We start from the raw sequence: 23626 nt of genomic DNA on the forward strand, positions 1-23626 counted from the left end.
ACAACAACATGATACTCTAAATGCTATGATGAACTGAAATGGCTAAACCTCATTAGACAGATGTAAATTAGAAAGAGGGTGGGCTGATAACAACCAAAAATCTTCCAGGCTGTGTAAGTCCCCAAAACCAAACAAACCAAACTCACTGCCTTCAAGTCAATTCGAAACTCATAGTGACCCCTCCTTGGGTTTCCAAGGCAGTATCTCTACGGAAGTAGATTGCCCAGTCTTCCTTCTGAGGAGCAGCTGCTGGTGGGTTTGAACCACCAGCCTTCTAGTTAGCAGTCAAATGCCTTAGGCACTACACCACCAGAGCTCCCTGCATAAGTCCCCAGGCTAGTCTAAATGTTAACTCTCTTTCACAGCTTGCTATGCTTTATGAAAATAATTCAATTCTGAAACAAGATCAAAATGTTTACTGTAAAATCATACAGCTTTAGAAGTGGGAAAACAAACAAACAAACAAACAAACAAAACAACTCTAAGATGATCAACATACAGGAAGTTCTCTTTTATAGCTCTCTTGTCATGTGGCTTTCCAGCCAACTCTTTTGATCAACTCATTCATCTCTGGTCACTTCTCACTATCAGAGAGTCATTCTTTACACTGAACTGAAATCTGTCATTCTGTCTTTCAATAGTTTCTCCCCACTGATTCTAGATCTCTTTCTGAGAGCCAAACAGGAAATATCTAAGCTTGTTCTTCCCTGACAGCTCTTTGGATGTTAGAAGCTGGTGATTGTGACTCCCTTGAGTGAAAGAGGCTGTTGTAAATCCCTTGTACATGATTTATTAGGCTACTAGAAAAGTTCTTTACTATTTTACAAAGGAGCAGAACTTGTCAATGTATTTTATAGTCTATCACTGTAGGCAAGACTTTTAAAGTACATATGTGCTAAGATTTTTTTTTTTTTTTTTTAATAAGTGTTGATCAGTAATATTTTCAGTTGGATCTGATCAAGCTTTCCTTATTTTGTTTCTAGAGTGAAAGAGAAACCATCACATTCTTTGCACAAGAGGACGGCACTTTCCCTGCACAGACTGGCCCCAAAGCCTTCAAAATTCCTTACTCCATCAGACAACGAATTTGTGCTACATTTGATACCCCCAATGCCAAAGGCAAAGACTGGCAGATGTTAGCACAGAAAAACAGCATCAACAGGTAATTGGGGACAGTGCTGAAAAAAGACATACTAAGAGAGCTTGAAAAAGAAATAAAGTAGGTTGGGTGTTACCAGTTGGTTTCTGGTCCCTGATGTGTTTACGGATTCCTCTGACCATGTTTCATCTGTGTTCTGGCTAAGCAGAACGTGACATAAAACATTTCCTTTCACCTCTCTCTCCTTTGGGAATTCATGAAGAAGTCTTACTTTGGTCCCATTTCCATATTTGCTAGTTGGGCCAGCCGAATGAGGCTTAGCCTATGTTACCTTGGTTCTTCTAACCAGGCACAGATATTCTTAACAGATATGATACATAAAAAAACAAATTTCTCATACCTCCTCCCTACCACAGCATAAAGTTGGCATTATTTTTCCTCTAATGGGTACATGCTCTGCCTGTGAAAGTAGATGTCTATATAAAAATACAAAACTTTGAGGATGTTGCCTCTCAGATCTTAAATCAGAAAGCATTACATAAGTTACAAGGTACCTAAACCAAAAACCACTGTCATTGAGTTGAATCCAACTCATAGCATCCCTACAAGACAGAATAAAACCACTCACGGGGTTTCCAAGACTGCAAATCTTTACAGAAGCGGACTGCTACATCTTTCTCTCACAGAGTAACTGGTGAATTTGAACTGCCAGGCTTTGGGTTAGCAGTCACATACTTTAGCCATTGCACTACCAGAGCTCCTTAAAGGTTACCTAGGCACTACAAATGATTATGTTGCTAAAACCAATGCTATCCTTACCATGTTAAAGCTGTAGTTGAGAGTAGAATAGAAAGATTCATAATGGGCTTTATTACTTCATATGAGAAAAAGCAGAGGATTAGGGATGGGGCAGGCAGGTTTTGGCTTAGATTGAGGAATAGCTAGCAGGGAGAAGGCATGGACAAAATCTCCTTTCCTCAGTTATTCTTCCACTCCCCATTCCACATGAGGACTCTTGTTAGGTGCCGATGAGTCGGCTCTGACTCATAGCACTCCTATGTACAACAGAATGAAACACTGCTCGGTCGTGCACCATCCTCACAATTCTTCCCATACCTGAGCCCATTGTTGCAGCTACTGTGTCAATCAATCTCATTGAGAGTCTTCCCCTTTTTCACTGACCCTCCACACACAATGACTGGAAAAGAAAAATATTGTTGCCAGACCATTTTATTTCCTTTTCCTTTGGTACATTTTTTTTTCTTCTACACCAAAGCCTTATTTTCTCACTATTTAGCTTGCTCTGTCAATTCCAGTTTTTGTCCTTTATTTCCACAGACACCCTACCTGACTCTTTCTTCTTTGAAAGGGAGGAGAGTTGTCTGCCAAGAAAGGATTGGGTATTGCTTCCTGTTTCAAAAGGAATCCAAAATCCAAGAATGAAGGGCCCAACTAGAAAGCAGTCAGGCACAGAAAGGAAAGACTTAAGAGCAGTGGCATTGCTGCAAGAGAAAACTGTATTGACAGAGACAGGCAGGCCCCAAAAGAAAAGACATATTCTTGATAAGGTATAAATTGAAACTTAAAGAAAAAAAAATGCGTAAGTGTACAGGAAAAAAAAATGGTTTGAATAATTCTCAGCAACTCTGACGAAGAATGAATCTCATTTATAACGCATGAACACCATGACAATGTCAAGTGTATTTTGTGATCAACCTTGGAACAAGAATGAAAAACTAAACCAGAGAAAGTAATTTGGCTAACAAAGAGCACTGGGCAGGGACTCAGAAGATCCCATGGCAGCCCTGGCTCTGTTCCCAAATATCACTATTCCTAACCTTACTGGAATTTCTTTTTTCTTCAAATGAAGTTCAAGAAATTTGGACCAAATTAATTCTATAATCTATTCTGACTCTGAAAGCATATGACTTTGTAGTCACCACTTAGACAAAAAAATAACTTCCATGAAATATCTGTCTCTGTTGTTAGCATTAATTTTTCTGAATGAATGTATGCATGTTCCTGCCTCCTTTCATTGTATCCTGCATAAGAAAACTGCAATAGATGCCTCTAAAGTCATCTGATGCTGGCTTTTCTCAGTAGGTAAAAATGCTTTTCAACATAAGAGACTAAGTTTAACAGCCTTTTGTGTCTAAGAACTAACAAAAAGTAAATGTCTATACTGGAGCAGCTGTCCCCTCAGTGTTTGGGATCATAACATTTGAGCACTGGGTGTATCTGTTTATTTACTTGTTTTTTGTATTTTCCCTAAGGCTTCATCTTCAGAAAAGCCTAAATTTCCTTGTCATAAGTAATTGAGGTGACCTACCTTATGGAAAGTTTCAAACACAGTGTCTAGCTTTTGGTAGATGAATGTTAGTTAACCAAAATCAAACCCATTGCCATCGACTCAATTCTATCATTCCTAGGGGACAGAGTATAGAGCTGCCCCATAGAATTTCCAAAGCTGTAATCTTTATGGAAAAGTACTGGTGGTACAATGGTTAAAGTTAGCTCAGCTGCTAACTCAAAGGTTGATGGTTGGAGCCTACCCAGCGGCTCCATAGGAGAAAGACTTGGCAATCTGAATCTGAAAGATTACAGCCAAAAAAACCTTCTGGAGCAGGTCTGTTCTGTTACATGGGATGACTATGATTTGGAATTGACTCACAACACCCAAGAACAACTTTCACAGAGTAAATCTTCCATAAGATCCTGTTCATTCCACCAAGACAACACCTAGAGTTGAGTCTGCTCACACAGCTCCACATGCAAGCCTCTTCAGGACAGGGACAGGATGAGGTTGGATTTTTTTTTTTTTTTTTTTAATTGTCATTTCATTTGGGAGGAAGATTACAAAGCAAATTCATTTGCCATACTAAAGTTCATGCACATTTTGTTTCATGACTGTTCTTGTTACCTAGTGCCACTCTGACAAGAATATACCACAAATAGGATGGTGTGTTAGATTGGGTTCTCTAGAGAAACACACACACAAAAAAAACAGCAAGGTATATATATATATTTAGAGAGAGAGAGAGACATTTATCTTAGGCAAATGGCTCACAAGCGTATAGAAGCTGACAAGTCCAAGCTGCAAAGTCCGTCTCTGTAGGAGGTGGGGCTTGCAGCCACCTTTTTTTCCGCAAGCACAGCGGAGCTGAGAGATTCAAGCTGGCATGCAGTATATTGGTTGTTGTTTCCAATAAAAGATGAATCCAAGATCTCCAGGGGAGCAGTGAGCCGCTCACTCAAGGAAGTCTGTAGTTCGGAATGCCATTCTTCCAGATTGTCCTTGGAATATCATTGCAAGCAGGCCCCTAGGGAAACTCCCCTTGGGCAGACTGACCACTCAGAACTCAGTCATCTGATCCCATCATGGGAACAACCACAGAGAACTGGGGTCCAGCCAAGTTGACACACAGCTCCAACCATCACAGATGGCCTTAACAAATAAGAGTTTATTCTTACAATTTTGAGGCTTTAAGTCCAAATTCAAAGTGCCAAGCTCTAGGGCTATGTGAAAGCCCCTTGACCTTGGGCTTCAGCTCTGCCTCTTGCTCCTGGCCCCCTGAAGCTAGAGGCATCTATTCACTCAAGCAGATACTGACTTCTGAGACTAACAAGCTCAATGTCGACAAATAACAAGGCACAGTCCTGATATTACCAAACCACATGGCAGGCCATTAATTCAAGTCCATTAAAAGTCCCAAGATAGGCAGAGCATGGTAGGCTGCTGGATAACGACTCGGCTACATTCAGGGTTCAAGTGTACCATCAGCTAGAGACCATTCCCCAAGACTTCTCCTTATATACAGGAAGCAGACCATATCCTTAAGGCATCTACTCAGCTGTTCACAGTAGATTCCACCATGGAGTTGATTAGCAGTCTCATCACGGGGAATACTACATCCAGCTGCCCAGCCACTCAACCAGGCTCAAACAAGTTGACACACAAACTTAACTACCACAATAGCATTGACTGCAATCCCCATGATGTAACAGCTCTCTTCTTACTTCTTCACTATGGTTACCTTTTCCCTTTGTCCTTCTTTGCTATGCATTCCTGCCATCTGAACTATCTCCCTGTGAAAATACTGCACTTCTGATCTACCATGGTTGATTTTTCTAAGGAGTGTAACTTCCTTATGTAAATGTTCACCTTATATGTCTGTCAGTTGTTAGACTGAAAGCCGTGGTAGTGAGTTCAATTCCAGGTCTGAAGGGTGACCTGAACCCATAGTCTCAGGGGTTTCACTAGTCTCTATCAGACCAGTAAGCCTGGTCATTTTTATGATTTTAATTTTTGTTCCACATTTTTCTCCCTCTCTATCTATAATCGCCTACACTTACCCATTTCTGAGTGGTTGACAGTGGTATCCAGGTACCATCTAGTTCTTCTGGTGTCATGGTCCACTAATCTTTTGAACTAAATGTTTCCATGTGTCTTTGGTTTTCTTCATCATTCTTTGCTCTGGACAAAGAGAGACCGATTGTTGGATCTTAGATGGCCACTTGAAAGCTTTAAAAACCCCAGTCACTGCTCACCAAAGTTAGGATTTAGAACAGTGTTTTTGTAGAGTGTGTTTTGCATATTGATCTTGATTACTCCTATGGAAGTCTTTTTCTTTCTTTCTTTTTTTTCTTTTTTTTTTTTTTTTTTTTTTTTTTTTTTTTTTTTTTTTTTTTTTTTTTTTTTTTTGAGACTCCTCATATGGTGGTATGGTTGCAGCAGAAATGTCCACCCAAAGCAGAATAGGAGTAAGACTATTCCAAACCACCTTGTATTGCATTACATTAGCCAATTCTCATTACATTAGCAGGAACTATCAAGTTCCTTTCATGTTTTCATTACTGTACCAAAAATATGTCTTGTACTTCATGGAAAGAAGTATGTCTGACAAGGCTGATGGACATTTTCAGATGTAATTCATCACAATGTTTCAAATCATCACTATTTTTACTCTTATGATTACTAATAATATAGAAGTGATAATAAATGTGTGTTAAAACATACAAATATACACATGTCAATAGTGATTGGAACTATGGACCCTGTGAACAAGCTTTGACTGTTTGAATATTCCAGTACTATTGGATAAGAAATCGATTCCATAGCTTGATATTTCTTCAACTCTGGTATCACAGCAGAAAGATGGTTACTAAGCACATAGTCAAATCAGAGAATTCACCTACCTTGATCTTGTGACACTTTTGTCTGCATTTCCTCTCCTTTCAACTTCCCAAAGCTTGGTAAAGTAAGAGCCTTCAAATTAGGAAATCAGAGTTTTCAAAGGCAGTAGAGGGAAACATCTGCTTTTATTTTATTTCCTATGGAAAGATCTGCTTATCATGCTTCTGATAAATACAAATGTCATTGATGATAACCTATCTTTTTGCCACATAAGCTTCCACTTAGATCTAAATGGGAAAGGCAGGGAATATGAAGTTAAAAGCTTAGCAATCCTTGAGATTGTGAGAAATGTCAGTGGTATGTGCTGGAAGGCTAACAACACAGGTGGCCTTGTAACTTGCCTGGCATATGGATCATACCAAATGAGCTACATAGCAAAGAATATCACAGATACCAGTTGCAATTATAGATTCTGTGAACAAGCTTTGAATGTTACTCAGATTCTATACCTGCTGCCTTTCGAAGCTGAGATTGCACATTTATTCTATAAATTCAACTGCAATAATTCTCTACTTTTGTGCTTTTGGCCACTTGAGATTGGTAGGTGGATGGGAAACAGAAATAAGGAATTGAGCATGTAGCTCCGGGTGGCATTCCTGAAAACTAAACAAAATTAAATAATATTCAATGGTAACTGCTTCCTCTAGAAATATTCTTTCATATGTAAACTTCCATTGCACTTTGTATTTTTGTTATACTTCTTTATTTTTTAAATATCATAAACAGCACCTACATAGTGCTATCTACTTAGAGAGAATTCAATAACTATTTCTGAATGCCAAGACATGACCAATTTTATTGCATAATATGCTTCACCCTAGAGACTTGCCTTTTAATGAATAGAATCAATATGAAGAAACATCAAAGGATTTTGAAAGGTGGTCTTAAAAACAAACAAACAAAAAAGCAGGCTATCTGGATGGCTCCTCTTCTGTCTTTTTCCTCAGGTCTTACACAAAACCTGAAATCTCACCATTAGATAGATCTTTAATGCCTCGTAATTTTCATATTCTAGAACTCCTTGTGAACACATAGCCAGCTTGACCAAGTTGCTATGGGAACAAATGCTGGCTAAAATACATGAGACATGGGGGGGCGGGTAGAGGGGAAGCAGCCAAAATGGAAGAAATTATTCCAAGAAGGAAATTTACCAGCAAATTACATCTTATTAACAGGGTTTTTTTTTTTTTTCCTTCCCCCCAACACCCTCCTTTATAGTAGACTTGTTCGAAATTGTCTAAGCCTTGCCAGAGAAATATGTTTCTTATTGGTCATCTGGTAAAAAATAGTGCAAACCAATTTCAGATGTTAATGCTAATGGGTAATGGTGTACAACATATGAACAAATTCTTCAAACTCATGGCTGATATGCAGTGGTATAATAACTTGTTTTTTTTTACCAAACCTTTTAACAGGACTTTTAATGAGAAGCAGAACCTTCTCACATTGAGGTCATATCCTTCCATTTCCTCTGTCCACCCTCTTAATTGGATGCAAAAGAACAGTAAAATGGCCAGAGGGCAGTGGGAAAGGGCAGAGGAAGGTTGCAAGTCAGTTTATTAATCTCTCTGACTAACTGTAGAGAATTCACTAGAAGAGAAAGAGTCCTAGTGCCAGCTTTCTCTGGGGAAGAAAGAAGGACAGAGAAGAAGAGTGAGGGAGAAAAAAAGAGTACATGATGTACGCAGAATGCCTGCTTCTCAGATGACCACTGAGGGAGGTGCCTCGTGATGGCTGTGACTAGACATTTTCGGTCCTGTATGTTGGGATTTACTGTGAGTTTTTACACCAAACTAAGCTTTCTTGGTTCTGCTGGCTGGAGGCTAGAAAACATATTCTAACCTTTAAATAATAAAAATGGATGTGAGGCTGTCATTTCCAAAAAGTTATCTTCATGACTCTTCTAAGGAGAATTAATACATAGTGGGATGGAATTACATAAGTCCTTGCAGGCAAAATGCAATGAAGTCCAAATCAAATTTTCTGGCTCTGGCCCAGTGAACTTATCCAGGGTCTGAAATTTGAATTGCCCTGATAGGCAAGCCAGAGGGACCCAATACAGCAAAGCAGTGAGTGGTTGGGCTCTTTTCCACTGAAGTCAATGACTCATGAAACGGTCCACTAATATGAAGCTAGAAACAGACAGCCCTGGGACAAATGTAGTCACAAACAAGCTGTATACAGTTTACAAGTGGCAGGTGTTCATCCTAAAGGCCATATGGAAAGAAACTTTTTATGTTCTTCCAAGAGAAACAAGTCATGCTCCCACTGTGAGCTGCAGGGGATGGTCACAAAGGGCTATTCCATTCCTGCTAAGCAAGGGCTGCACTTATGCTGGTCTTAGAAGGAATAGATTTCCTTCTTTAAGGTGATGTACTTTTTAGGAAAGATGTACAAGTCAAAGCCCCTTTGTAGCCTTCAAAAATGCTGTCTTAAACAGTACAGAAAAAGCTGACAATGTCAGTATATTTAAATATGATGTCTTAATAATTTGAAAAAAAAATTGAAGTTTTAAGAGGACTTTTACTTCATTCATTAGGGTGTCCTTTCAGTGATAAATATTTATCTTCAATTATTTATGAAGTATTATGGAAATGCTGTTGTTGTTAGCTGCTGTCAAGTCTCCAGCTCATGGTGACACCATGCCCAATGGGCTCAGACTAGTTAGTGCTCCCTAGGACTTTCATTGGCTGATTTTCAGAAGTAGATCACCAGGCATTTCTTCCTAGTCCACCCTAGTCTGGAAGCTCCATTGAAACCTGTCCAGCATCACAATAACCCACAAGCCTCCAGTGACAGGTGAAGGGTGGCTATGCTGAGGTGTATTGACCAGGAATCAAACCCAGGTCCTCTCTCATGGAAGGTGAGAATTCTACCACTGAATCACTGATGCTCTCCTTTATTGAAATACATGAATATTTTGCAACATGAGAGATATAAATATTTCACTTTTCCTTCATTCAGGTGAATCACTGTGGTTTCTTCTCTTGTAATAAAAAGTGGTCATTCTACTCCATAACTCAGAATTCTGGCAAATATCTTGAAGTCATTGAAGAGAAAATTTTCTGAATGTGATCTATTTTTCCATGATATGTCTTAACTCAAAGAGAAGCACTGATTTAATTTGGTAGTTTTCATTGCCTTTTTCTTTCCCAATTTGAGAAACAGTCACAGGCTTATCCTATCAGAAAAGAAACTGGAGAGATGAAAACATGGTGTACAATTGGCTATATTCTCATTCAGTAGTTCACAGTCATTCCTCAAGACTGCAGAGTTATAATACATCATCCAAAGAAGGAAGGCTCTTTGCTCTTCCCTTCCATGGGTCAAGTAATGGAACAGGCAAAAAATAACTAAGAGGAGGTATTGATTGCCAAATTAATTGGCTTAAAAGAATTAATGCTCCAGTGTTAGGGAGAGGAAGAGAGGAACTCAGTGTGTTTTCGATTGCCTGTATCCTTTCTGTTTGTATTCTCTGCACCATCATCCTTAACTTGACGATACAGTGGGGAGAAGGCAGAGGTTATATCATGGTGTGCATCTCTTGCTAATTTTTTAGAAAATGAAGCACTTACTTGTTTTATTCTGAAGGCTTCTCTGCTGTTTGTCAAGTACTCAGTGAAATTGAAGTGTAGTGATGAAAGCTTGATGAATGAGCCAAATGCTTATGGTATCTTCAATTACTGCTGTTCAATATAAATGGTTTTTCCCTTCTATTTGCATTTAAAGAATGATGTGGAGTGTTGGTTGTGGTCACATATGAGGTTTTCATTAAATGAGACAATTAGGATGATAGCAGGGATATTATTATTATTACTATTATTATTTTATCATGACTATATTTCATTTCCCTGTTTAGTACTATACAGTAGGATTACATACTGTTCTTATAATGATGTTTCCCAATTTATTATAGGCAGCTTAACTTACTTTTCATTTTTATATTACTGAACTACTCAGAAAGAAAATATTCTTAAAATATATATCTTAATGGTTAAAAAAAAAGTAAATGGCAACAGTTTCTATAACATAAAATAAAATTGTTGCCATCATGTCTTAGTTGCCTTCAAAGTGTTGAGTGCAAGTCCAAGTTTTTTAATAAAATTATTGCATGTACTTACTGATTGTGAAATGTCTTATATGCTAAAGATGTTAGACTGCAGGTCAGACATGGCCCCCTACTATTTTTCAGTATGAAATTTATTCTCATAATTGGTAGCAGAAGAGCTTATAGCTTACGTGTTAGTTATACTGTCCCCCTGATAGCATGCTTCTGAGTAACTAAAATAAGACTGTGTTATATGGATTTCACAATGAAGGGTATCATTTCTAGGCCACATACAGTAAGACAGAGCCCAAGTGTTGAGGAGAGAACACTGAACTTAGTGTACTCCAGATATTTGTGAAATGTGTCTCTGGTAGCTTTTAAATGCATTTCCGCTGGGCTAAGGTAGAGCCTCAGAGGTGTGCTTTCCTCTCGATTGTTGTTGTTGTTGTTATGTGCCGTCGAGTCGGCCCCGACTCATAGCGACCCCTCCTTGGGTTTCCGAGGCAGTATCACTACGGAAGTAGGATTGCCCAACCTTCCTTCCGAGGAGTGGCTGGTGGGTTTGAACTGCCAGCGTTCTGGTTAGCAGTCAAGTGCTTTTAGCCACTATGCTACCAGAGCTCCTTCCTCTCGATTAGTGTTATCTAATCTTTATTAGGGAGCTGTGGTAGCGTAGTGGCTAAGACACTTGCCTGCTAACCAGACGGCTGGCGGTTCAAACCCACCAGCCACTCCTCGGAAGGAAGGTTGGGCAATCCTACTTCCGTAGTGATACTGCCTCGGAAACCCAAGGAGGGGTCGCTATGAGTCGGGGCCGACTTGACGGCACATAACAACAACAACAACAACAACAACAACAATCTTTATTAACTGATTAAGTATTTGATGTAGTTCAGTGGTTAAAGTGCTTAGCGGATAACCAAAAGGTTGGCAGCTCAAATCCACCAGCCACTCCTCTGAAGAAATATGTGGCATTCTCCTTCTGTAAAGATTTACAGACTTGCAAACCTTGTTGTTGTTGTTGTTATTTGCCATTGAGTCGGCCCCGACTCATAGCGACCACTCCTTGGGTTTCCGAGGCAGTATCACTACAGAAGTAGAAATGCCCAACCTTCCTTCTGAGGCAGTTATTCCCTGTCCTATAGGGTCACTTTGAGTAGGGACCTACTCAAATCTCCTGGATTTGGCTTTTATTGGTTTATTCTCTCATATTTACATTTGAATACTGAAAAGATTCTGAAAGACCTAAATGCTTTCAAAGTACTAAAGAAATGCTGGTATCTAAATTTCACTGATTGGTCATCTACTTAGTTTTCCTTTTTATAAAATTGGTTGTGTGTTGCAATGATTTATGAAGACCCTAAGTGGCAGACTTTTATCATGATTCACTCAATTCTTTGCTACTCTGTGTTCTGTGAAAGAAAACACAAAGCGTGGTAACTAGTTCCAAAAATCTTCACATCTTACCTAAATTTCATTATTAGTTTTATCATGGTTATTAATTTGACAGTGGATGAAAAGTGGTATTCTGTAAAAAATTTCACTTTTGACCCATATACACTATTTTAAGTTGGTCAGTGTCTAGCTAGTGAAATTGATAACATAGAGATTCATGTTTCCATTTCCATCCTGGCTCCCACATAAAGCATAGGAGTTTAATTGGGGCCAAGGAGTGGGGACAGGAAGTCTCAGAAAGATGAAATTAATCATGTAGTAAAACAAGCCCCCAGGAACTCAGGTGTAGAGAAAACATTTAGGCTCAACAGAAAACAATTATATTTAATAAATTATTATGCTATGAACTTACATAGATAAATTTATTCAGCTGCTTTAACATACCCTTTCAGCTACTTGCTTGTATGTGGTTCTCACAGTTTATCAATCCTCTTTCAGTGAGTATTCAAAAAAAAAAAAAAGATAAAGTTGTTGTGTCTTCAGACCTTAGAGCAAATGAATGTGAACTGAAGACACAGAATGATTTTAAAGTAAATTTGTAATTTTTAGAGATCAGATAATCTTTTCTGCATAGTATGACAACATGAATAAACAAATCTTAATTTACAAAATTACTTATGGTCAATCAGAATTTGAAAAGACTATGACAAAACATTATCTGAAGTTTAGTGCATAAAATAAGTAACAATTTGAAGCTTCTAAGATGAGTACAATAAACATTTGCTCCTGTAAACTTTATTTTTCAAGAATAAAAGAGAATTTTATTTTGAAGTATCCACCTGAATATTTAGAGATAATGCTTCTGCTAGCATTCTGGTGTCGTTTCCAAAGAAAATCAGGAAATTGCTTAAAATCAACTATTGTAGTGAATTTAATTTTCTTATATTAACCATGTTCCCTGAATTTTATGTACATTTACTTGATGGTGCTCAAATACGCTGACATTATTAAGAAGAGAAATGAGTCACAAAGATTGACATTAACAGCCTGCTTCAAAAAAGAATCAACAGGAAAGTAGGAAGAGAAAGGTAAAAATTAGCTATCCCCAAAAAGGTAGTACAGAAATTGCTAGATTTACCCATTATCAAAAAATCATAATGCATTTTTACGCATATAAGCAGAAAAAAATAACTCACCTATCTTTGAGGAATAACAAACTACATTTAAATTTTAAGGTTTTTTATGTATTAATTATCCCACTGTGCTGTTGTTGTTGTTATGTGCCGTGGAGTCGGACCCGACTCATAGTGACCCTTCCTTGGGTTTCTGAGGCAGTATCACTAAGGAAGTAGATTGCGCCATCTTCCTTCCAAGGAGTGGCTGGTGGGTTTGAACCTCCAGCCTTCTGGTTAGCAGTCAAGTGCCTTAGGCACTATGCTACCAGAGCTCCTTATTCCACTGTAGGAACAGGTAAAAGTAGTAGAATAGGGTGTCTGCTAATGGATTGATCACACTCACTCACTCATTGCCATAGAGTCAGATCCAATTCATAGTGACCCCTCTTTGGGTTTCCAAGACGGTATCACTATGGAAGCAGATTGCCTAATCTCCCTTCTGAGGAATGGCTGGTGGGTTTGAGAGGCCAGCCTTCTGATTAGCAGTCAAATGACCTAGGCACTACGTTATCAGAGATAGGTGATTGTATTATTGTTTTTACAAGGTTGATAAGTAAGTTCCTGTATGTAACTGTGAAAATTGAATGGAAAATGAGATTTGTATGTGTTATGCTAAGTGTGTTTATGTAAATTCAAAGAATAAATTTTAAACATGTTCTAGAGGGCACATTTTACTTGCTAAAATATGTTCAGAGACTCGTTCCAACTGAAACCTGTATTTCTGCCTCTTTTGGTCATTTAACTTCCTTTAGCCTTGGTGCCAATCCTACAAACCAGGGTATTTGCAGGACTTTCCCAGCCAAGTGGCTGTCAGGAGACGTTCTCTTGCTCTGCAACCCTTTCTCTTTTCAGGTGCACTTGTAACACCCTTCCACCCTCTACGGATTCATGAATATTTTGAAAATTTTGTTGGAGCAAAGATTCCTCACAACCTTCAGAACATATATTCTTTATGTCTCTTCTAAAGATAATTGCTACATGTTTAGACCTAGGTGTTTCTGCATTATCCTGAAATATCCAGAGTCCCCAAATATTTACTGGGGATCAAACTCTCAGAGTGCTGGAGGTGGATCAGGTAACTTGGGGATTCAACAATTTTGGAACTTTTGCTTACTTTCCAATGCAGTACAAAGCTGAACGGTCAGTCTCATCTTCTCTGAAATAGCTATTAGCAATGGGAATGTGGTTTAGTCTGAAAGACACTGTAGAATAAGGGTCGAAAAACAATGCCCTACAGGGTGAATCTGGCCCACCACCTGTTTTTCTATAAGCCATAACTTTCAAATTTTTAAATGATTGGAAAAAAAAAAAAAATCAAAAGGAGAGTAATATAGCCTGACATGTGAAAATTATATGACATTAAAATTTCAGTGGCTATAAAGTTTTATTGAGGCACAGTCATGCTTTTTTTATTTATGTTTTGTCTATGGCTGCATTCAAGCTACAGTGGCAGAGTTGAGTAGCTGCAACAGAATCATATGTGCCTGAAAAGCCAAAAATATTTACTCTCTGGTCCTTATTAGAGAAAGTTTGTCAACTCCCAGTATCTAATAAAGCATAACTTTTGGGTTGAGAGAACATAGGATTCCAGTCACCTCCCCCGAATACTAGTCCATCGTTGTTCAAGAAAAAATGCAAAATACAAATTCTCAGTGAAATTATGGGAAAGTGAAATATTGTCCTTGTGGTTGTTTTTTGTTTTATTTTATGAAGCAACCATGGAGATCACAAAGATTTACCTATGCCAAAAACAAAAGTATGTCCATAGTTATTATTCTTATAATGGACATTAAAAGAGATTTTCACATATACCAGCCAGAGTCTTCTCGAGCCTTGTATCTCACTTCCACCCAGAATGCCATTCATGGTTTACCAGTTCACTTATAGACTTGGAGATATACTAACTTTTCATGCAAACATTTCTATATGCCTAAAAAAAAAAAAAAAAAACAATGTTCAAAACCAAGTTCTCGAATCAGAATAACTAAGAGCTTTTCAACTACTCAAGGAAGATTTTAATTGGTATTTCTATTTGTGTAGAAATGAATAATCATGCTTGATTTGAAGAAAAAAGAAGAGAGGGAAGAAGAGGGAGTTAAGAATGAAAGGAAGGAAGGAGGAAAGGAAGGAAAAAAGAAGGAAGAGAGAGAGAGAAGGAAGGAGAGAGCAAAAGAAGGGCAGGGAAACCTAGAAAGAACATTTCAAAGCTGACCTCCCTCTCGGTAGTAAAGATTCATATGTACTGGAAAGTATATGAAATACTTCTAATATTTATGCTATTAAGCAATTTATTGGCTTTAAATAGGCTCTTAAGACCTTTGATGATTCATTCCCATCAAAAGTCTTAAGAGGCTATTTCTACTTCCATAGTTAAACCACCTTGGAAACCCAAGGGGAAGGGTCGCTATGGGTTGGATCCGACTTGACAGCAGTGAGTTTTTTTTTTTTTTTTTTTAAGACCTTTGCATAAAACAGCACTTCATTCACTTAGAATAGCTATTTGTGTATGTGTGTGTGTTGCTTGTAAATGGCAATGTACTCTTGTTTTAACATTGTTTGTGTGTTTTAGGTGAAAGTTTGCACAGCAAATTACTTTCCCATTCAACAATTCACACACAAATTGTTGTGTGACATTGGTTGCTATCCCCACAATGTGTCAGCACTCTCTCTATTTTCATCCTGCCTTCTCATTTCTGTCCTTCCAATTTTCTTGCCCATCCTTGCCTTTTCTTCTTTGCTTTTGAGCAAATATTGTTCATTTGGTCTTGTATCATCAAGTGCTCTAAGGAGCACATCCCTCATGTATGTTATTATTATAGTCCAATACACTATTTGGCTGACAGGTGACCTCTAGGAGTGGCTTCAGTTGATTCAAAGGATATCTTAGGATGTTGGTCTTATGACTTCCTGCAGTCTCTATCAGTCCAGTAAATCTAGCCTTTTTTTTTTTTTAAATGAATTTGAGTTTTGTTCTATATTTTATCTGATTCCAACCAGGACCTATTATTGTGGCCCTGGTCAGAGCCATCAGTAGTGGTAGCCAGGAACCATCTGGTCTCAAAGACTATTCTGTCTCAGGAACCATCTGGTCTCAGGCTAGAGGAGGCTGTGCTTCATGTGGACCATTAGTCCTGTGTACTAAATGTTTTTCGAGCTTTTAGTTTTCTTTGCTCTCATTTCCTCTGGATAGAAGAGAACCAATAGTTGTATCTTAGATGGCCACTTGCAAGCTGTTAGGAGTCCAGATGCTAGTCACTAAACTAGGATGTAGGGATCTCTGGTAGCATAGTGGCTAAGGCACTTGACTGCTAACCAGAAGGCTGGTGGTTCAAACCCACCAGCCACTCCTCAGAAGGAAGATGGGGCAGTCTACTTCCATAGTGATACTGCCTCGGAAACCCAAGGAGGGGTCACTGTGAGTTGGGTCCAACTCGATGGCACGTAACAACAAACAAGAACAATAAACTAGGATGTAGAATATATTTTTATGAATTATGTTATGCCAATTGACCTAGATGTCCCCTGAGTCTATGGCCCTGAGCCTTCAAATCCAGTAAATCAGTCCCACAAAGTATTTGGATATGTCTAGGAAGTTTCTGGGAGCCCTGGTAGCATAGTGGCTAAAGCACTTGACTGCTAACCAGACAGCTGGCGGTTCAAACCCACCGGCCACTCCTCGGAAGGAAGGTTGGGCAATCCTACTTCCGTAGTGATACTGCCTCGGAAACCCAAGGAAGGGTCGCTATGAGTTGGGGCCGACTCGACGGCACATAACAACAACAACAACAGGAAGTTTCTATAATTCTGCCTCCTATGTGTTCTATTATATATTTCATATATATGTTGTTGTTGTTGTTATTTGCCATCGAGTTGGCCCCGACTCATAGCGACCCCTCCTTGGGTTTCTGAGGCCGTATCACTACGGAAGTAGGAATGCCCAACCTTCCTTCCGAGGAGTGGCCGGTGGGTTTGAACCGCCAGCCTTCTGGTTAGCAGTCAAGTGCCTTAGGCGCTATGCTACCAGAGCTCCTATGTATGAAACACATGTTGTTGTTGTTGTTGTTGTTAGGTGCCGTCAAATCAGCTCTGATTCACAGTGACCCTATGTACAACAAAGCACTGCCCGGTCCTCTGCCAGCCTCACAATCCTTGCTATACCTGAGCCCATCGTTTTAGCCACTATGTCAATCTGTCTCATTGAGGGCCTTCCTCTTTTTTGCTGACCCTCCACTTCACCGAGCATGAAATCCTTCTCCAGGAAATGGTCCCTTCTGACAACATGACCAAAGAAGTTGAGACAAAGTCTGGCTAATCTTACTGCACTTCTTCTAGGATAGATATGTTAGTTCTTCCAGCAGTCCATGGTACTTCAAGTATTCTTCACCAACACCACAACTCAAAAAACATCAACTCTTCTTTGGTCTTCCCTGTTCATTGTCCAGCTTTCACATACATCTGAGGCTATTGAAAGTAGAGTGGTTTGAGTTAGGTGCACCTTAGTCTTCAAAGAGACATCTTTGCTCTTCACAACTTTAAAGCACTTGCAAATATGTATATACAAATGCCAACAACTATAACTACATATGCACACACGTATTCCCATACACTCTCCCAAATCTTCTTAGCATACATAACTACCGATGTAAATACTTACAGATTTTTGGTTGTTATTTTAGTTGTTGCAGAGCTGTATACACTATAGCATTTACTATAGTTATCCTTTATCTTGTGTACTTTCAGCATCTTCATAAATGGTGGTTACATTGTACTGACTTCCCCCATACTGTGTACTGCCTTTCCCTTCACCAGAATTAACATGTTTACTATCTAGTTAGTGACTGTCCCTCCCTCTCCCTCCCATCCCTGGTAGCCCTAAAGGAGCATTGCCTTCTGTGTAAAACTGTTGTTGACTTTTTATAAAAGTGATGTCATATAAGATTTGTCCTTTTGTGATTGACTTATTTCACTCAGCATAATGTCCTCCAGACTCATCCATGTTGTTGTTTCCTGGACTCATCATTATTCTTTATTGTTCTGTAGTATTTGATTTTATGTATGTACCAAATAAAATTTTGTTTATCCATTCATCTGTTGTTGGACATTTAGATTGTTTCCATCTTTTTACTATTGTGAAAAATGCTGCAGTGAAGAAGGGTGTGCTTCTGTCTATTCATGTTACTGTTCTTACTTCTCTAGGATATATATCTAGGAGTGGGATTGCTAGATCATATGGTATTTGTTTTTCTAGCTTTTTGAGCAAGTATGACACAGTTTTCCATAGTGGTTGTACCATTTTACAGCAGTATATAAGAATTACAGTCTCCCAACAACCTCACCAACATTTTCTGTTTTCTGACCAGTACCATTTTTTTGCAGAGTGAGATGGTATCTCATGTAGTCTTGATATGCATTTCTCTAATGGTAATGATTGCAAGCTTCTCTTCGTGGGTTTCTTCACTACCTGACTGTCTTCTTTGATGAAATGTTTGTTCATGTTCTTTGCTCAATTTTTGATTGAATTATTTGTCTTTTTGTTGTTGACACATTGAAGTTTTCTATATGTATTAGACATGGTCCCTTGTCAAATACGTTGTTGCTGGTTTTTTTTTTTTTTTTTCCTAGTCAGTAGGTACTCCATTTACTCTTTTGATAAAGTCTTTTGATAAGCATATGTACTTAATGTTTAAGAAGTCCAAGTAATCTATGTTATCTTCTCTTGCTTGTGCATTTTGGGTTATGTTTTTATAGTATATTTATGTCAAAAATTAGGATCTATAGCTTTGTCCCTAAGGAGCTCTGGTGGTATAATGCCTAGAGGCATTTGATTGCTAACCTGAAGGTTGGTGGTTCAAACCCACCAGCCACTCCAAGGAAGGAAGAATCTACTAGAAGGTACAAGGAAGTAGAAGGCAATCTACTTCCATAAAGATTTACCGCTTCAGACATACATCATTTTCCAGGAACTTTTTAGTTTTAGGTTTAACATTTAGGTCTTTGATACATTTTAAGAAAGTTTTTGTGTATTGTGTGAGGTGTTAATCCTGTTTCATTTTTCTGCTAATGGATATCCAGTATTGCCAGCACCATTTGTTAAAGAGACTATGTCTTCCCTGTTTAATGGGTTTTGGTCCTTCATCAAAGATCAATTGCCCATAGGTGGATGGATCTATTTCTGGATTCTTAATTCTGTTCCACTGGTCTATGTTTCTGCTGGTGTGCTAGTACCAGGCTGTTTTGATTACTGTGGCTGAATAGGAAGTTCTGAGATTGGGAAGTGTGAGGCCTTCTACTTTATTCTTCTTCGATAATATTTTAGGTATTTGAATCCTTTTGCCATTCCATATAAAGTAGGAGTTTCTCCATTTCATTTAAGAATATTGTTGGGATTTACATCAAATTTCATTATATCTATAGATCATAATATTGACATTACACAATGTAAAATCTTCTAATCCGTGAGCATGGTATGTTTTTCCATTTATGTAAGTCTGCCGTGTAAGTCAGAGCCGACTCGATGACACCTAACAAGAGCAGTAAGTTTATTTTCTTGTACTAATGTTTTGTGGGAGCTCTCGTGGCATAGTTTCCATAGACATTTGATTGCTAACCAAAAGGCTGGTGGTTCAAACCCATGAGCCACTCCTTGCAAGGAAAAATCTTTTGTGTCCCTGGTTAGATTTATTCCTAGGTATTTTATCCTTTTGGGGGCCATTATAGATAGTATTGTTTTCTTGATTTCCTTTTCAGAGTTCTCCTTGTTAGTGTAGAGGAATCCAACTGATTTTTGTATGTTGTTCTTATGACTTGCTATTTTGCTGAATCTTTCTATTAGTTCCAGTAACTATTTTTGTAATCTCTGGGATTTTCTATGTATAAGATGATGTCGTCTGTGAAGGAATAGTTTCATTTCTCCCTAGCCAATTTAGATCCCTTTATTTCCATCCCTTGCCTTATTGCTCTGACTAGGACTTCTAGTACAATATTGAGTAAGAGTGGTGATAATGGACATAATTGTCTTGTACCCATTCTCAAGGGGAATGCTTTCAATCTCTCTTCATTGAGAACAATGATCTATCTTCTTTTTTGATGTGTGCATTTACTGCTGTAAAGTTTCCCCTGAACACTGCTTTTACAGTGTCCCAGATGTTTTGGTATGTTGTATCTTTGTCATTTGATTCTAAGAATTTTTTAATTTCATTTTTAATTTACTCTATGACCCAATAATTTTAAGTAAGGTATTTTTCAGTTGCCATGTTAGTTTTTGCCTTGTTCTTTTTCAGTTATTGGTTTTATTTTGATAGTGTCATGGTCAGAGAAAATGCTTTCTTTTATATCATTGTTTTTGAATGTATTGAGGCTTGCTTTGTGGCCTAGGTTATAGTCTATTCTGGAGAATGATCCATGAGCATTGGATAAGAGTGTACACTGTGCTGCAATTGGGCAGTACGTTCTATATATGTCTATGAGGTGAAACTGGTTGATTGTGTTGTTTAGATATTCTGTATCTTTATTGAGCTTCTTTCTAGTTCTATTCATTTTCAAAAGTGATGGTTTAAAGTCTTCTGATATTATTGAAGAATGGTCTGTTTTGGTTTTTCAGTTCGTTAGAGTTGATGTACTTTAAAGCTGTGCCATCAAGTGCATAAGTATTTATTGTTGTTATGTCTTTTTGTTGGATTCACACTTTTATCATTTTAGGATACCATTCTTTATCTCTTATATTTTAAGTTAAAGCCTGTTTTATCTAAAATTGTTACAGCTACTCCGACTCTATTTTAGATATGGTTTTCTTGATATCTTTTTTTTTTTTTGCATCCTTTAATTTTTAACTTGTTTATATCTTTGTGTCTAAATTATGTCTCTCATAGGCAACATATTGATAGGTCATGTTTTTTGTTTATTTTTTCTTTAATCCATTTCCTACTCTATGCCTCTTGACTGGTACACTTAATCCATTTACGTTCAGTGTGATTAATGCTAGATATGGATTAATTGCTAGATATGGATCATTTTGTTATACTGTGTGTGTTTGCATGATATTCACAATTTCTTTGTACCTCTTAATTTTCTGTGCTGGGTTCTTTTTGTGTATGGACTCTATTTTCCTATCAATTTGTTGTTTCTCTTTTAGTATTTACTGAATCTCTTTGGTTATCTTCTTCTTCACTTGGTTGTGTAGTGCTTTTCTTTGTAGTTATTCAGAAGCTTGCCTTAATCCTCTTAAAATTAAAAGTCTCTTACATATTGAAATTACCTTGACTTCCTTCTTGTATGGATGTTCTACAACTTCATCTTCTATTCCCCTTTTGTTTTGAAGTCTCCATCATTTATGCTTAACTCTCCCAGTTCCCTGTAGTAAGTGTTTTGCTGTTGTTGTCTTTATTTTGATTTTATGAAGTCTTTAACTGGGTTGGTATCTAGGTAATGTTGTCGTGTGTCTTTATCTTAGTGTGTTGTCTGATGTTATTGGTTCTCTATTCAAAGAACTACCTTTAGTATTTCTTATAAGGTTGGTCTGGGTTTTACAAATTTCCTTAGTATTTACTTATCCAGGGATGGCTTAGTTTCACCATCATTTTTTTTTGTTGTTGTTGTGATATAGTTGCAAGTTTACAGAGCAAATTGCTCTTCCATTCAAGAATCCTATCATGCACATTCTGTTTTGTGAGATTCACTGCAAATCACACAGTGCAACAGCACTCTTCCACTTTTTTTCCTCATACATCATTTCCCTTTGTCCTTCCTTCCCTCCTGTCCTGCCTTTCTGGATTTAACTCTGGGTACATGCTGCCTTGTGAATCTTGTGTGGTTGATTTTTCTGATGAGAGCGTACCCGCTTGGTATCACCATTCACCTTATAGACCTGTCTATCATTTGACTGAAAGTTGAACCATGGTGGTTGAATTAAATTCCCAGTTTGAGGGGTGTTTAATGGCCATAATCTTGAGGGTTCCACCAGTCTTCATCAGGCCAGTAAGCCTAGTCATTTTGGTAATTTTGAGTTTTGTTCCACATTTTTCTCTCACTCTGTCCAGGATCTTTATTGTGACACCTTTCAGAGTGGTCAGCAGTGGTAGCTGGGCACCATCTGGTTCTTCTGGTCTCAGGACCACAGAGGCTAGGATTCACATTGTCCATTAGTCCTTTGGATTAATTGTTTCCTTGAGTCTTTGATTTTCCTCACTCTTCTTTGCTCTAGACAGGGAGAGACCAATAGCAACTTAGGTGGTTGCTTAAAAGCTTTTAAGACCCTAGTCACTGCTCACCAAAGTAGGATGCAGAATACTGTCTTTGTGGTCTATGTTATGCCAGTTGACCTTGGTATCCCTAAGACTATGCCCCATCATTATTGAAAGACAATTTTTGCTGGATATATGATTCTTGGTTGGCAATTTTTTACCTTCAGGATTTTGTATATTTCATCCCATTGCCTCTTTGCCTGAATGGATTCTGACAATAAATCAATGCTTAGTTTTATTACTGTCCCTTTATAAAAGATAGTTCATTTTTCATAGTCTGCTTTCAAAATTTTTTCTTTGTCTTTGGTTTTAGAAAGTTTGATTATGGTATATCTTTTTGGTGGTCTATTCATATGGACAGATCCCTGGTGGCAAAGAGGTTTAAGTCTTGGCTGCTAATCTAAAGCCTGTGATTAGAATTCAAAAATCAGTCTCTAGGAGAAAGTCATGGTATCAGTTTTCAGAAAGATTACATCATTGGAAATCCTGTAGGGAAGTTCTACTCTGTTCTGTAGGGTCATTATGAGTCAGAATTGATTTGATATGAGTGGGTTGGATAATGTATAGTGTTCACTAAGCTTCTGGAATGGTAACCTCATCTTTCATGATTGTTTGGAAAGTTTTCAGCCAATATAGCTGCAAAAATTCTCTCTGTACTTTTTTTCTTCTCCTTTTCTTTGATTCATATGTGTGTATATTATTCCACTTGATGGTGTGCCCCATAACTCTTAGGCTTTCTTCATTTTTCATCATTCTTTTTTCTGACTGTTTCTCAAACAAATTAATATCAACATGTTACTCTTTTACTTCACTGATTTTTTTCTTATATTATTATTATGTGCCCTTCCATCGAGTTATCTATTTCTTTTTTTAATGCATTTTATTTAAATATAATTTATGTACAGTGAAATACACAAACTAAAGTGACATGGGTCAATGCATTCTTATTTTATTTCATTTTATTCTTATATTCTATCTTCTGAATTTCTAGTTGTTATTGTGTGGTTTCTAATTGTATATTGAGTCTGTTGTTTTGTTCTTGTATTGTTTTCTTGAATTCTTCTAGGGTTATTTTTCTGTATTTTCTTTGAACTCATTGATAATCTTAAATATAAGTCTTTTGAATTCTTTTTCAGGTACTTATATCATCATTTCTTCCTCATGCAGATTTCATTTCTCATTATTTTGCTCAATTGTTCTAGTTATCTTACCCTTTTTTTATCCATATGATTTGGCATAGTCTTGTCTCTGAGGTATTCATTCATTTTATCCATTTATGTATTTAATTATTGACCATGTTTCTTTTGTCTTGAGTTTTTTTTTTTTTTTTTTTTTTTTTTTTTACTTTGTTTTGATATATTAGGGAAGATGGAACAGGCATGCTCTGGTGATCACTGGTCTGCCCAGCAGGGGAGCATTCACCACCTGTCACCAGTGGGTGGGACAGTGATGGATAGGATAATTATGTGTCACTGT

General features: G+C 37.8%; 1 protein-coding gene across 1 annotated transcript in view; it reads left to right on the forward strand.

Annotated features, from left to right (window-relative positions):
• The window catches only part of UNC5D (unc-5 netrin receptor D), a 438337-nt gene that overhangs the window by 411304 nt on the left and 3407 nt on the right, over positions 1-23626 (forward strand). The window contains exon 18 of the mRNA XM_042783659.1: positions 984-1162. Coding sequence (XP_042639593.1) covers positions 984-1162 — 179 coding nt within the window. The remainder of the gene's footprint in view (positions 1-983; positions 1163-23626) is intronic.

This window comes from Orycteropus afer, unplaced genomic scaffold, assembly GCF_000298275.1.
Source record: "Orycteropus afer afer isolate SDZICR_OR568_19922 unplaced genomic scaffold, OryAfe1.0 scaffold00024, whole genome shotgun sequence".
Taxonomy (NCBI): Eukaryota; Metazoa; Chordata; class Mammalia; order Tubulidentata; family Orycteropodidae; genus Orycteropus; species Orycteropus afer.